The sequence below is a fragment of the Mobula birostris genome, chromosome 26, assembly GCF_030028105.1.
Source record: "Mobula birostris isolate sMobBir1 chromosome 26, sMobBir1.hap1, whole genome shotgun sequence".
Classification (NCBI taxonomy): domain Eukaryota; kingdom Metazoa; phylum Chordata; class Chondrichthyes; order Myliobatiformes; family Myliobatidae; genus Mobula; species Mobula birostris.
In genome coordinates this window covers 22,947,108-22,964,106 of record NC_092395.1, presented here as the reverse complement: position 1 = coordinate 22,964,106, position 16,999 = coordinate 22,947,108, and the positions used below count along the sequence as shown (strand labels likewise).

The 16,999-nt window shown below is 38.2% G+C and overlaps 1 protein-coding gene across 2 annotated transcripts in view; it reads right to left on the bottom strand.

Annotated features, from left to right (window-relative positions):
* The window catches only part of LOC140188304 (small glutamine-rich tetratricopeptide repeat-containing protein alpha-like), a 64,268-nt gene that overhangs the window by 8,041 nt on the left and 39,228 nt on the right, over positions 1-16,999 (bottom strand). The window contains exons 7-12 of one of the 2 annotated variants that reach the window (XM_072244414.1): positions 13,241-13,379; positions 9,890-9,952; positions 9,436-9,473; positions 9,254-9,349; positions 7,715-7,837; positions 1,073-3,016 (exon numbers count right to left, since the gene is read on the bottom strand). In XM_072244414.1, the coding sequence (XP_072100515.1) occupies positions 7,726-7,837; positions 9,254-9,349; positions 9,436-9,473; positions 9,890-9,952; positions 13,241-13,379 (448 nt within the window). In that variant the 3' untranslated portion in view covers positions 1,073-3,016; positions 7,715-7,725. Of the gene's footprint in view, positions 1-1,072; positions 3,017-7,714; positions 7,838-9,253; positions 9,350-9,435; positions 9,474-9,889; positions 9,953-13,240; positions 13,380-16,999 lie in introns of those variants that run through there. The other variant, XM_072244415.1, reaches the window with a different exon arrangement.

Below are 16,999 nucleotides of genomic sequence, written 5' to 3'. Positions count from 1 at the left end.
TCAACTAAATTGAAAGACTCCCAATAAATAATTTTCATACATATTTTATCTTGCATTTTGGAATATCAGATGACTCTTTATCTAGCATGGTGATTGTTTCAAATTACCTATTAATTTGCTCACTCAAATTTCATTGAAACTGCTCAGCAATTATCAGTAGTCCCGAAAGAATACAGAAAGATTGCACTTCAAACATAGTGACTCTGTTCCTTAACCTTGTTCAACTTATGACCAGTAACAGCCATTAGAATGATTACACAGATAACTAAAATCCGTTAAACGCTAGTTCTACTGGTTACATCACATCTGATGATTTGTGCCTTGATGTTATTTTATTCTGAATCTCTTAATATTCGACAAAAATGCAAGTAACAGATATTGAATTTCTCATTAAAGAAAATCATTTCCACGTAATGGAACAAGGGTACTGCATGGAAGCAAGGCGTTCAAAACATTAATCCAGTAAATTGCACTCCCCTCTTCTGCATGGTTCACAGAACTGGGCACAGTAGCCCCACTGTGGCTGAATTAGTTCTTACTAAATGTGTATCTTGATTTGCTCTTGCAGACATTATACCTGTTATGAAAGCCAGAAATCCATGTTTATTTTAAAACAGAAATTGTTTTCTTTCAATGATTTATGCACATCTCTTGGCAACAGATTTCACTGCTCCGATATCCTCTATTTCCTCATCTTCATTATGCTAGTAAAATGTAACAATTTATAGTTTCTGTTTTTTTAATGCCATATATCCCACTATTCTCTTCATTGCCTTTACTCTGGGAGGGAGCAGTGGACAAACAAATCATTCAGAATTCTTGCACCCGACTTAGTGATTTTTGTGGTAAAATTTAAAGACTTTTAGCAAAACAAAATAGGAATGAAATTTGAAAATTGCTCAGTGTGTTACTATAGTGTGACCAGAATTTGTAACCTTCTAAATTGCATTTTGATTCACAACCTCTTAAAATGTGTTGAAATTGGAGTGGAAATGAACAAGGCTAGGATTCAAAGCTATATGCAACACAAAAAGGAACTATTTTCTAAACAGAAACACCACAACACACAGAGTGAACTTCTGTATAGAACTTTATCTGTTATTGTTGTACTTAACGAGATCCTGACTGGTGACAGTTTGATAGCACTGTATTCTTGTGTGGATTAAACGAACAATGCCCCTCCTAAACTTTTTATTTAAATAATACAATGTACAAAGTTCCTGCAATTCAAATACATTAAAAATGTTAAATCAGCAGAATATTCTGGGAACAGTAGTATTCTATGGGAAAGTACTATCCTTCATTATTATAAATGGGAAGACTACCATCCTTGCTTAGGTATTAACTTGTGGAAGGATGGCTAATAATAACAATTCATCACACCATGGATAAGGATAATTGACAAGTTCATTTTATAGAATCATTTGCAGTGCACTACCAGAAATTTATTTTTTTTGTAGAGGGTGTACAACTTTTGCAATTACTTCTTCAAACCTGGAAACATTGAAAAAGGGGTCCTCTGGCAATCAAAACTCCATCTGAGGAATCTGCAATGCATGTTTTACGCATTTCCCCTTTGTTGCTGTACTTTGGCATGGAACCATTACTGACTTACAAGTAGGAAGGAATTTGACAAATCAAGTTATGGCAACTGATTAACTTAATTCTTCATAACATGGGGTTTTAAGAATTTTAAAATCAGAATTTCTGGATTGTATTCTGTGAAGCAGCAAGTCCAATACAAGTTAATGGCTGAATGCATCCAATTTTCACAAGAGTTTTCACTGGCATTTTTAAATTGGATTCAGTCCACAAAAATAGCTAAGCTGTTGTTTTATCCACATTGCAAAAGCTGAATATATGAACACAAAGAGGACACCAAAACATTTCCATGAATAGCTGTTGTGAATTTAAAAATAAGGAAATTGAAAAGAAATTAATGGAAATAGTTCATATAACATAAAAGAACCTTCATTTAATTTTATCCTTTTTACAACCAAGTTATAATCAATGGCTATAATTGAAGTTATTTTACCTCTATAGGCAGAACACTGCATATGACATTGTTCAATATAGAACAGCCACTGTAGTCTAAAGTGGTTGAGATTATCAAATGGGACCTCTGACCAACAACCTATCCCCATTTCTTCAGACTTACCCCCCAGTACTGCCAACAACTTAACCATAACAGTGAACAGTTAGATTTTGATTAATAACCTGTTAACTTTTTCTTTTACATGCACTGAGGGCCACAATGTAAAAGTATTTCCTAAATATTTCAGCTACAGAATGGAAGTTAATTTTTGCTGTCAAGCTGGTGATGTGAGTGATATTTCAAACAATTGTCACAGGGTCACCTTAAGGATCATGTTCACTTCTTTGTTTAAAAAGCTAATCACAAATACGTGTGACGTTTTCATACAATCTTATACACAATTAAAGAAAATCTGAAAATCTACATGAATGAAAAACATGATGTTAATCATCCCATATGTTGTATTAATTTAAACACTGACTCTTGCTGGTCTATTCTTCTAAAATTCTGGAAAAATATTTCAGCCAACAGAAAAAAAATCTTAAGCTTTGCCAGCTAAATGGTACCAGTTATCAACAAAAATGCAACTATTGTGAGAAGGTGAGGTATATAATCACTACTGTTCGTTCTGTAGATTTTTCCCCCAAAGACAAAAGAATCTTGTATGTTGGCAGATGATCTGAAATGACAGTGCAGCTAGACATTCCTCTGTGACAATTCTGGTTAAAAAAAACGTGGAGATTCACAGAAAGCTCAACAGATGAATTTCACAAAAAGTTGATGAGATGCTTTTGCAAGCCTGAAACCCCAGTTTTCTTTCAATTTCTTGTTTACAACTTGCTGGCTCTTCACCCCAAGTATTCGCCTGAACATGCAAGTGACAGTAGAAATCGTTATTTTGAGTTCCTGGTTGCAAAGATAATCTCGACTTGCAGAAGAACTAGTGGTAGTAGTAGTAAGGGTTGGACTGGCTCACACCTCCTGCAAGATTAAAAATATCCAAAAGCAAAATATAAGAAATCTAAGCCAAACATATTTGGTTTAACAGAAAATTTACAACAATGTAGTTGAATGTAGTTTCAATAGTGTCTGCCTCTTCTATGAGGCATAAAAGCTGTCCATGTGAACTAGAATCTGTATGGTTAAAACAACAATGCCCTATTTACTTGTTTCTGTACAGTTTAGTTAAGGGAAGGAATGGAATAGCATGCTGCTTAGAGGGAGAGGCACTAGGCAGCAATCAGGGTCAGGACAGATGAACAGTGCAAAACTCTTACTGCCAGCTTGATCAATACCATCTAAATCAGAACAGACTGAGGGAAACAAAACTGGAACAAGTTAGCAATAAAAGTACTAGAAATGCACAGGCAAGCCAGTATCAGAGAGCCTCAAAGTTCTGAATTTGCAGACTCCTAACTCCTGATGGATTTTTAGAGCATTTCATCAATTGTATGTTATAGTTCTGCTAGGGGAAATGGAAGGAAGCAAAAATTCACAGAATTTCACAGTGGGATTAAGAATCATCTGTCTTTATTTTGTCTCATTTTAAAAAGTCTCTTCTAGAATGCTACCTCACCTCCAATCATGAAATACAGTGGATTATGGTTAATTAGGACATATTGAGACCAGTACATTTTGGCGGCTGTCCCAATTAGCTGAAGTTTCATGGAAATTGTTAAAAAGATATAAAAAAGACAAACTACCATTTAACAGAGTAACAAATTGTGTATTTAAATGAAATACAGAAAAAATTAGAACACCACCAGTGCTATGACAGTACTATGAAATTGTGTATCAGTTCCTAATAGTTATCGATGGAGGAAATGATTCAGTGTATGCTGACGTGTTCTTTTGTAAATGAACAAAATCAGTGCAAACACCTAGCATACATAGTGGACTGCTTTCAATCAGTGCTTTTAACAATCACATTCTCCAAATTTTAATTTTAATTGTAACATTCAAGATGATTGTCGATACCTTCAAATTCTTTGTAGCTCCTGACTTGATGAAGTTGTGAAATAGTTTCATTTTCACTCCCAGCCATTTCTGGCCTCTCCAAGCCTTCATGCTTAAAACCACAGTGAGCAAAACCTAAATGCCTTACTGCTTATTTCTCGCCAACTATCAGTGACAAAAATCATTGCATTTTGAACACAAACACGCAAGTGACGCTACTTAAAATAGCTCGCTCTTAGTGTAGCGTCCAACGGTCGCATAATGTGCACGTGACTAACGCATGTTAGAAAATATTCGGTAACAGTCACCTGCCCCAATTAAGCATCATAATGAATAAATGAAGGTGATCCCAGCTATTTTCTGGATTTGTTTCATTCTTTAGCAGTTGTCCAAATTAACCTAAATCCACTTTTCTGACCTAGTGAATATGTAATATACATAGAAACATACATAGAAAATAGGTGCAGGAGTAGGCCATTCGGCCCTTCGAGCCTGCACCGCCATTTATTATGATCATGGCTGATCATCCAACTCAGAACACCGCCCCAGCCTTCCCTCCATACCCCCTGACCCCCGTAGACACAAGGGCCATATCTAACTCCCTCTTAAATATAGCCAATGAACTGGCCTCAACTGTTTCCTGTGGCAGAGAATTCCACAGATTCACCACTCTCTGTGTGAAGAAGTTTTTCCTAATCTCGGTCCTAAAAGGCTTCCCCTTTATCCTCAAACTGTGACCCCTTGTTCTGGACTTCCCCAACATCGGGAACAATCTTCCTGCATCTAGCCTGTTCAATCCCTTTAGGATCTTATACGTTTCAATCAGATCCCCCCTCAATCTTCTAAATTCCAACGAGTACAAGCCTAGTTCATCCATTCTTTCCTCATATGAAAGTCCTGCCATCCCAGGAATCAATCTGGTGAACCTTCTTTGTACTCCCTCTATGGCAAGGATGTCTTTCCTCAGATTAGGGGACCAAAACTGCACACAATACTCCAGGTGCGGTCTCACCAAGGCCTTGTACAACTGCAGTAGTACCTCCCTGCTCCTGTACTCAAATCCTCTCGCTATAAATGCCAGCATACCATTCGCCTTTTTCACCGCCTGCTGTACGTGCATGCCCACTTTCAATGACTGGTGTATAATGACACCCAGGTCTCGTTGCACCTCCCCTTTTCCTAATGGGCCACCATTCAGATAATAATCTGTTTTCCTATTTTTGCCACCAAAGTGGATAACTTCACATTTATCCACATTAAATTGCATCTGCCATGAATTTGCCCACTCACCCAACCTATCCAAGTCACCCTGCATCCTCCTCACAGCTAACACTGCCACCCAGCTTCGTGTCATCCGCAAACTTGGAGATGCTTCATTTAATTCCCTCATCCAAGTCATTAATATATATTGTAAACAACTGAGGTCCCAGCACTGAGCCTTGCGGTACCCCACTAGTCACCGCCTGCCATTCTGAAAAGGTCCCGTTTATTCCCACTCTTTGCTTCCTGTCTGCTAACCAACTCTCCACCCACACCAATACCTTACCCACAATACCGTGTGCTTTAAGTTTGCACACTAATCTCCTGTGTGGGACCTTGTCAAAAGCCTTCTGAAATTCCAAATATACCACATCCACTGGTTCTCCCCTATCCACTCTACTAGTTACATCCTCAAAAAATTCTATGAGATTCGTCAGACATGATTTTCCTTTCACAAATCCATGCTGACTTTGTCCGATCATTTCACCACTTTCCAAATGTGCTGTTATCACATCCTTGATAACTGACTCCAGCAGTTTCCCCACCACCGACGTTAGGCTAACCGGTCTATAATTCCCCGGTTTCTCTCTCCCTCCTTTTTTAAAAAGTGGAATTACATTAGCCACCCTCCAATCCTCAGGAACTAGTCCAGAATCTAACGAGTTTTGAAAAATTATCACTAATGCATCCACTATTTCTTGGGCTACTTCCTTAAGCACCCTGGGATGCAGACCATCTGGCCCTGGGGATTTATCTGCCTTCAATCCCTTCAATTTACCTAACACCACTTCCCTACTAACATGTATTTCGCTCAGTTCCTCCATCTCACTGGACCCTCTGTCCCCTACTATTTCTGGAAGATTATTTATGTCCTCCTTAGTGAAGACAGAACCAAAGTAATTATTCAATTGGTCTGCCATGTCCTTGCTCCCCATAATCAATTCACCTGTTTCTGTCTGCAGGGGACCTACATTTGTCTTTACCAGTCTTTTCCTTTTCACTTATGTATAAAAGCTTTTACAGTCCGTTTTTATGTTTCCTGCCAGTTTTCTCTCATAATCTTTTTTCCCCTTCCTAATTAAGCCCTTCGTCCTCCTCTGCTGAACTCTGAATTTCTCCCAGTCCTCAGGTGATCCACTTTCTCTGGCTAATTTGTATGCTTCTTCTTTGGAATTGATACTATCCCTAATCTCTCTTGTCCGCCACAGGTGCACTACCTTCCTTGATTTATTCTTTTGCCAAACTGGGATGAACAATTGTTGTAGTTCATCCATGCAACCTTAAAATGCTTGCCATTGCATATCCACCGTCAATCCTTTAAGTGTCATTTGCCAGTCTATCTTAGCTAATTCACGTCTCATACCTTCAAAGTTACCCCTCTTTAAGTTTAGAACCTTTGTTTCTGAATTAACTATGTCACTCTCCATCTTAATGAAGAATTCCACCATATTATGGTCACTCTTACCCAAGGGGCCTCTCACGACAAGATCGCTAATTAACCCTTCCTCATTGCTCAAAACCCAGTCCAGAATAACCTGCTCTCTAGTTGGTTCCTCGACATGTTGGTTCAAAAAACCATCCCGCATACATTCCAAGAAATCCTCTTCCTCAGCACCTTTACCAATTTGGTTCACCCAATCTACATGTAGATTGAAGTCACCCATTATAACTGCTGTTCCTTTATTGCACACATTTCTAATTTCCTGTTTAATACCATCTCCGACCTCACTACTACTGGTAGGTGGCCTGTACACAACTCCCACCAGCGTCTTCTGCCCCTTAGTGTTACACAGCTCTACCCATATCGATTCCACATCTTCCCGGCTTATGTCCTTCCTTTCTATTGCGTTAATCTCTTCTTTAACCAGCAACGCCACCCCACCTCCCCTTCCTTCATGTCTATCCCTCCTGAATATTGAATATCCCTGAACGTTGAGCTCCCATCCCTGGTCACCCTGGAGCCATGTCTCTGTGATCCCAACTGTATCATAATCATTAATAACAATCTGCACTTTCAATTCATCCACCTTATTACGAATGCTCCTTGCATTGACACACAAAGCCTTCAGGCACTCTTTTACAACTCTCTTAGTCCTTTTACAATTATGCTGAAAAGTGGCCCTCTTTAATGCTTGCCCTGGATTTGTCGGCCTGCCACTTTTACTTTTCTCCATAGTACTTTTTGTTTCTACCCTCACTTTACACCCCTCTGTCTCTCTGCACTGGTTCCCATCCCCCTGTAGTGAACTAACCTCCTCACGCCTAGCCTCTTTAATTTGATTCCCACCCCCCAACCATTCTAGTTTAAAGTCACCTCAGTTGTAACTTGCTCTGTATTCACATTAAAAAAAAACAAAAATTAAACAATATGTATTTCTACAATCACTACCAGGGCCCTTGAACAAAAATGTTATCTTTCCACATGTGTGCACATTTCTGATTAGCTGTCAAAACAACACTCACCTTGTCTGCTGTTAGGACTGTTCTTCATTGCTGGCACTGGGGGTTCGGCTCCTGATTTGGCTCCGCAACTGTTCAATTAGCTCTGGGTTTTGCTGTTGCATCTGCTGTGCAAACTGCTGCCCTCTGTGTTTAAACAGAAATAAAACTAGTCATAACAGAAATGAGGCATGAATTTCATGGCATTCCACCGCCTCATGCTCCTGCAATCAAAGCACTTTCCATTAAGAAAACTGGCAGTAGGGGTAGTATCCCCAATTTTCTGCTCATACAGTATTGTAATTTTGCATGAATATCTCACAAACAGTAAAATCAGCAAAGCTGAATTTACATTGTTTAAACATAAGTTACTAACAAGCCGGTAATAGAGCATAATAGTACCTGAACATGGTAATTACCCAAAAAGCCAACGGAAGTTGCAATCTCAGTAACTAAAAGGGGACTTCACGGAAAACATACAGGATTCTGAATGATCCTGACATGATGGATGTGGAAATGTTTCCTCCCCTGGGAAAATCTCGAACTAAGGGTCACTGTTAAAAAGTCATCAACCTAAGAAAGGGATGAGGTGAACCATGCTCATCTTTAGAACTCTCTTAAAAGTTGGAGGTGGAAAGGAAAGTTTTTAAATATTTTAAGGGAGAGGTAGAAAGAAACTTGGTTAGGGACAGTGTTGAAAAGTTATCACGTGTCAACAGAAAAAGAGTCAACTCCCTTATGAATTGAATTGACCTTATTACTTACATCCTTCAAATACATGAGTGAAAATTTTTACGTTATGTCTCCGTTCAAATGTGCAATTATAGTAACTTATAGTAAATATTATGTACAACAGGATAGTCAATATAACATAGAAATACAGTAGAGTCAGCATGAATTAAGCAGTCTGATGGCCTGCTGACCCGGAGCTTGTTGGTCCTGGCTTTTATGCTGTGGTACTGTCATGGTTACATCAGCCCTGATCTTACTAAATGGTGCAGTAGGTGTGTGAGGTTAATGCATCTATTCCTACTCCTAAATCTACATTCATATGAAATTTATTCTACAATTAGCATTTTACTAACTACAACACCACAAAATCTTATAGGCTTAAAAAACCCTTATATTTATAGTGAATCCTTCAAATCTTTGGATCAGTCCAAATCACTTCATATTTAATTAAATAATGACTACATTAAAAATAAGAGAACAATGTCGCCAACATTTGTAAAGCAATTTTCCTAGAAACAGATGAATGAAATTTTATTGTCACTGGTTTTATGCAATGTGCTCACCAGGAGACCTACCAAATAGTTTTGAAATAAACATCATGCCCCGCTGAGGTGGTGTGGAGAAGGGCAGATTGTATTTTGGCCCAGTAATTGTGTAGTATAGCAATGAAATGTCTGAGCAGATTCACGTGCATTGGTATTGGAGATCAATGACTCAAGCTCCACAGAATTTACTTTATTTGCTTTAAGCCCCATAATATATCAGAGAAAAGGCATCAAAATATTGACTAGGGTGCACAGAAGAGGGTCATTATGTAGAGAGAACACTCACGCTTGGATGAGGCCTGCAATGTCATTGGCTCCTGTTCCAGGACCTCCTGCACTTCCTCCTACTGGACCATAAGATCCAGACATCATTCCAGAAACTCTATCCAACAGAAAAAGAAACATAATTCAGTAAAGAAACCCTGAAATTCAAACAAAGAAACAAATAATTCAAATACTGGTACTTACAATTGCTGTACTTGTGAATTCTGCATTAGATTAGATGCCTAAAATAGAAAATCAGTGAGAAAAGCTGTTAGAGTGTGTTTTGTTTGTACACAATTAGCTCCTTTTACATTTCTAGAATTAAAAAAATACATGTTAAATTGCTAATTATTGTTTGTTGCAAGATGCAAATCTCATGCAGAAATAAAGAATTCAATGTGAAACACAATACTCTCATAAATATGGAATAGCTTTCCAAATAGCCATTGGACAGAATACTGGTTCAACTGTCAGAAGAAGGAATCATACAGATTCTCCATCTCAGTCAAATGGAAGTCAGATGAAGTGCTTGTCACAGCACAGCTGTAGGAGTCAGGCTATGATTAGCTTAAATGACACCTTAAGGTAGAACAAATTGCAGAAAAATGAAGCCAAAATAATAAAAAAGGAGCAAGTGAAAGAGACTATACAATATTACCATATTCATGAAGCCTGGATTATTCAGTAAACCTGCCAGATCAAATCCACCGCTGCTGCCTGTCTGGGGAGAAAGAACAAATACTCTGAGCTATAGATTAAAGGCTTCTTTTTGTCAGGAGGGGTCATCACTAAGAAAGCATGTGTACCTAAGGAACTTTATTTACATGTAATTATCTAAAGCTAGAGCACAAGAATACCAACTGTTATAAGCTCTGCCTGTATCCAAAAAAAAATTAGGACTAGAATATTGCAGCCAAATAAAGGTACAGACTGACATACAGAATTCAGAATATAGAAAAAGATGTTGCTCCAATTGGTGTAACATACTGTATATCTGGTGCAATTTTATGGATGCAATAGAAATACTTTGGACATTTGATTAGAGTCCTATTTAATTAATTTTGTATTTAGCAGCAAGTCCTAAAATATGTTGGATTTCCAGTCAAGATGGTACCGAGCTGCGGTCTCCATCGAGGTTGTGCCTCAGATTTAGCAGACTTAGTTTTTTTCTGTGTTCATATGGTTGTTTTTTGGGGACAGAAAAGGGAGTTAGAGGTCTGTTTAGGGTTTAGGAACAGGGATATGGAGGAATTAAAGTTAGGCCTCCACTCTGTGCTCAAAGCCCAGCGACAAAGACATCTGTGGATGCCAAGTTGGTGGGTCACTCTTGTGTTCCGTGTTGTTCTGTTGTTGAGCATTGAGGACATGTTATGTTGGTGTCAAAATATGTAGCGATACTTGCAGACATTCCACCATGCAAAAACTCATTTCAGGGAAGTCTCAACCATAAGTCTCAACCTCATAGCAGTCTGTGTCAATTAATTTGTTAATTTTGCAAGACATCAGATTCACAAGTGTTTTCTGAGACAGCTGACTTCTGAATTCTGTCTTAATGTGACACACCACGCTGAATGCCCTTTGTACATCACAATTAGAGTTTGGCAGCACCAAAAGCAGCTTCATCAACTGGCAGAGCTCTTTGAATCTCTACTGCCCTGTGCTCACAGATTTTACTTTGGACAGCTTTCCCCAGAACTCATCAACTGGCAAACTTTTGTAGTTTGGCACCAGTCCTTCTAGGTTAGTTGAGACATAATCCAGGATTCACCTCAACATGTTTTTTACAGTCATTTAACCCACCATGGGCAATAGAAAAGTCACTGTTGCAAACAGTGCAGTGCGCAACACCGTCATTATTTTTGACCCCTATTAGGCAGGGGTACAATTTAGTGTAATCTGGGGTGAAGTACGTTTTTATATTTTCTTTTTTTGGAACACTCTGCCATGGCGCTGCAGGACACTAAACTGAACTGATGGACAATGAAAGAGAGAGAGAGGTTGACTGTAAAGCCCACCCACACAGAAAACTGATAGGTCTACTTAGCACAAAGAGAGATCAATCAGGATGCTCTCTCTGTCACTCTCTTGCTACGTCTGTCACTCACTCTCTGTCTCTCTCAAAAAAATCGATTTCTGGGATATTGTATATAACTTGCGGGCGTCAGGGAGCCGCTATCAATATGCGGGAGACTCCCGGAACTTCTGGGAAAGGTGGGATGTCTGTACTTGCAGGCTGTCCTCAACACATCCTTAGGTTCTGATTAACATAAACAATACGTTTCACTGTATGCTTCAATGTACATGCGATAAATAAATTAAATGCTAGAATATTGCATAAAGCAGAAAAACATGCTACAATGAACTTCTAGGAGTTACAGGTGAAGGCAAACGATAATAAAACAGCACAATAGGGTAAAACATCCCAAAAAGTAACCAAAAGTTTGATAGCAGATGGAAAACAAATAGGGAAGCACATTAAGGTTTTAGGGCGATTCAGAGGGTAGATGCTGTGAGCGGTTTTCCTTGGCTGCACTGTCTTAGACTGGTGGCATGGTGTCAGAATTAGAGTGACCCATCTAGGACAAAGCCATGGAGAAATTTTTTCACTTACGAAAGTTGAACCTTCTTGGAATTTACTACTCCAGGACTGTGGATACTTGCATCAGTATATATCAACACTGGAAATCAACAGTACTTTGGACATTAAAGGGATGCAAGGATTTGGAGAAAGGGTGGAAACGGTATAAACCTCAACCATAAATTTGCTAATGCACCACAATGACTACATCTACACCTACTTATATTTTATGGGTTTTGAGGGACAGGAAAGATAAAACAATTTAAGGAGAAAATTCCTGAGGGTCAGAGATTAAAAAGCTCTGCCAATGGTATGCCATAATCAAAACTATTAAATCCATAAAAACTCTGAATATTTTTAAAATATAGAGACTGTGCTAGTTAATTCTTGCCTGCTATAGCCTATAATGTACAGTGAAAATTATTATATACAGTAGGTCGCAAAGAGTAAATCATTCAAGCTTATGTTTAAAGAACACAAGCCATCTCCTGCCCTTATTTATTATTCATTTAGAAACAAAATAAACTGTAAAAGCTATTATTCTGAAATTAAAAACAGTAAATACTGGGTTCAGCAGGTCAGGCAATGTTTGCTGAGGGGTGTGGGTGGAAACGGGTTAATGATCATGACATTCAGGCAAAGATTCATTCAATCTTAAATGTTCACAGATGCTACTTGACCAGCTAAGTACCTCCAATATTTTCTGTTTTTTACCCATATTCATTTTTCGTTTATTTAACAAGTTTTATAGTCACAAATCCATCTTCCTCAACAACTCCAGGGTAATTAGCTTCAAGATAACAAGAATAATAAGCTCTCTTTCTGTAAAGAAATTTCTCTTAAATCTTTATTTGAGCTACTATTGGTCATCACATATCCATGCTGTCTTCATAAGGAACCTGTCAATAGACAATAGGTACAGGAGTAGGCCATTCGGCCCTTCAAGCCAGCACCGCCATTCAATGTGATCATGGCTGATCATCCACAATCAGTATCCAGTTCCTGCCTTATCCTCATAACCTTTGATTCTGCTATCTTTAAGAGCTCTGTCAGGTGGAAAAGTTCCCATAAACCTGGCCAAAAATTATAATCTTAACCAAGTCATTTGGGACAACTGATCAATAACGGCAAAATGATTAGCTAGCAGCAAACATGCAAACTCTAAGTGAACCCTTTCAGGGGAAAAGTTCTCTCAAACAGAACATTCTCTAATATTCTCAAACAGAAGTAATTTAAAAATAGATAAGAGGAATGTCTTTTTTTTTACACCTGAACCCATTCTTCAAATGCTCTCATTTTATAGAATTGCTGGATATAGTCTTGCACAACATTAAGACAACTAAAGAGCCTTTCAAATTTAGATAAAACATTGCTTTTATGTGATCTTTACAAAGTCGTGAAACACGTGCAAACATTTATTTCAGTACTTACTGGACTTGGTGCATCCTTAATCTTCTGTTCTGCTACACTGAGGTTTGCTTTGTATGATTCATTGTCAGGATCCAACTCCAGAGCCTTTTTATAGTAATTAACTGCCTCACTGTATTTATTTAGACTGGCCAAGGCCAACCTGAAATGAATCAAATCAATTCTACTTAGGAACACATTTAGCATCCTTTAAATAAGGTGCAACCTCTAAAGAACATTAGAGAAAAGTAAAATGTAATTAATTACATTTTAGGTAATCTAAGACATTACACAGAGTTAAAGAGCATTTGAGTGTGCGTGGTGCTTTGTCAACCTGACCACTTTAGACACTATAGAATTCACCACAGAGTATATCGGTGCAAGGTCTAACTGTGATAAATAACCAATTAACATGTTTTTTTTCTGAGGTGTTACTCAAAGGAAAAGCATTAGCCAGAACTCCAGAAATGTCTAATATTCAAGATGTACCATGAGATCATTTGCTTCATCAAATAGGTGAAGCAAAAGGTCTCAGTTTAATAACATGCCAACTCCTACGTGAGGAGCAACTTGGATGCACTCCAATTTCCCCACTGTCACAACAGGTCAACAGCAGATCCATTTCATTGACTCTTCCCTAAGCCTTTGAACATCTGGACAGTGAAGATACATACATCAGGATGTTCTTTATCGACTATAGCTCTGTATTCAAAGTAAATTTATTATTAAGGTACATATAATGTCACCATTTACAACCCCGAGATTAATTTTCTTGCAAGCTTAGTCTATAAATCTATAGAATAATAACCATAACAGAATCAACAAAAGACCACACCAACTTGGACATTCAACTACTGTGCAAAAGACAACAGACTGTGCAAATAGAAAAATTAAGAAATACAGGTATGCATCGCTTAAAGTCCACGATACGTTCTGTGAAATCGGACATTGTGCGAACACCATATTATATACTTAGCAAACCTATATGGAGTACTGTAGTGTACCTGTATTGACTAAATAGCCAAGAACTTATACTAAAACTGTATACTGTACACTATACACATAACGCTACTACACTCAAGAGACACGCGATACATGAGATTGGTTACGTCCACTACGTCACGTTCTCCGATCGGGACTACGGACGTATAGGCGATCGGACGTCGTCCGAATGGACGTTAAGCGGCGCACACCTGTAATAATACTAAATAAATCAGCAACAAATATTGAGAACGTGAGATGAAGGGTCCTTGAAAATGAGTATTTGGTTGGGAACATTTCAGTGATGTGGCTAGTGAGTTGAACACCATCATCCCCTCAATACTAATCAATGAGCTCCAAGATATGGGCCTCAATACCTCCTTGTGCAAATGGATCCTCAATTTCCTCATCTGCAGATAGCAGTCAGTTCAAATTGGCAATATCTCCTCAACAATTACCATTAGTCAGCACATGTGCACTACAAGGATGTGTGCTCGGACCCTTGCTCATTCACTTTATAGTTATGTCTCTGAGGCCAAGTACAGCTCCTATACCATATTTAAGTTTGATGATGACGCCACTGCTGTTGGCTGAATCAAAAGTGGCAATTAAGCAACATATAACATTGAAAATCTAGCTGAATGGTACCACAAAAACAACCTCTCATTCAACATCAGTAAAACCAAAGAGCTGATTATTGACTACAGGAGGAAGGAGCTGGAGGTCCATGAGTCAGATCTCATCTGGAGATCAGAGGTGGAAAGAGACAGTAACTTTAAATTCCTCTGCATTATTTCAAAGGGATCTGTCCTGGGTTGAGCACTTAAGTGCAATTTTAAAGAATGCACCGACAGCACCTCTGTATTCTTAGAAGTTAGCAAAGATTTGACATGACATCTAAAACTCCGACAAACTTTTAAAGATGCACAGTGCAGAGTATACTGACTGGTTGCGTCATGGCCTGGTATGGAAACACCAATGCCCTTGAATGGAAAAGCCCACAAAAGATACTGGACACAGCACAGTACATCACAGGTAAAGCCCTCCCCACCCCTGAGCAAATCTATAAAGATCACTGTCACAGGAAAGCAGCATCCATCATCAACCACAACCCTCCACCCCACCGCCCATCATTCAGGCCATTCTCTTTTCATTGCTGCCATCAGGAAGGATGTACAGGAGTCTTATGTCCCACACAACCAGGTTCAGGAACAGTTATTACCCCTCAACCATCAGGCTCCTATACCGGAGCGGATAACTTCGCTCACCCTAGCACTGAGATCCAAACTGATTCCACAATCTATGGAACCTTCAAGTCCTGTTCTCAATATTATTTATAACCTATTTGTCTATTATCTTATTTTTCTTTTTGTATTTGTACAATTTGTTGTCTTTTGCACAAGGTCTCCAACCTTTACAAGCTCTCAACTGAGAACAATGATGATTATTGCAGCTTTGGTAAGAACAAGCACTGAAGTGGAAATATTCTAAATTAAAACATTTTCTAGTTTAGGGAATGCATTTTATTGAAGTATTACATTCAGTGAATATGATGAGGTCTTCTCTACCTGAAGAAATAAAATGCAAATTCCTGAAACATCTCTACTCATTCTGCAAGAATGACTGCAACCTTCCAGCCTCTTGTCATTTGAACACCATTGTATTTCCATTCTCTTCTCTGAAACTTCAGCCTCTCACATTGTAGTTCTGTTGAGCATTAATAGAGCAAAGAAAAACACCTCATCTTTCATTTGGGTATGTTATAGCCCATGGTAATTAATAATGAATTAAAGAATTTCAAATTATCTTGTTCATCCTCTCCACATATAGTACCCTTGATTTTCTTTTCATTTCCACATGTAACTATTTCCATGACAACTTAAATATTCACCCTGTTGGAATCTCTATCCTCCCCCTTGGGCAATATCAGAAAGTGCTCCTTGTTAGATTCAGAGGACAACCATTTGATTTAGCAATTATACAGGTATATGCACCAACAACAGATGGAACAAATGAAGATATAAATAAATTCTATGAAGAGCTTGAACAAGCAAAGAATGGATGCAAATCTCAAGACACTGTTATTGTCATGGGAGATCTAAATGCTAAGGTAGGACAAGGTGCTGATGGAAATACCACAGGAAAATTTGGACCAGGGGGAAGAAATGAAAGAGGTGAGAAATGGGTAGAATGGTGCAAGATGAATAATCAGGTCATTATGAATACCTACTTTAAAAACCATCCAAGATGCTTGTGGGCCTGGAAAAGTCCAGGTGATAACACTAGAAATCAAATTGACTTTATTACTATAAACCAAAGATTGAGAAACTCAGTGACTCAATGCAAAACATATCCAGGTGCAGACTGTAATAGTGACCATAACCCAGTAGTATGTCATGTAAAAGTAAAACTTAAAAAACCAAAGAAGCAAAAACCTGAACAATCCCTTGACTACTTGCAATTAATTAAAGAAGAAAACTTAAGACAAAAATTTACAATTGAAGTAAGGAATGGATTTCAAAGTCTAGAAATAGAATCTGTTGAAGATGATAGCAATCATGTAGAAATGAAATTTAACTCTCTAAAGGATGCCTTGGTAGAATCAGCAAAGTCAGTGATCCCTAAAAAAGAAAAAAAGCACAAAGAATAAATGGATGACAGATGAAATCAAAGACCTAATGGAAGAAAGGAGATGGAAGAAAGCAAATCCTATAGAATATAAGTCCTTAGATAAAAAAGTTAAAAGCTTATGTCAACAAGCCAAAGAAGAATGGTTAAACCAGGAATGTGAGCAAATAGAAA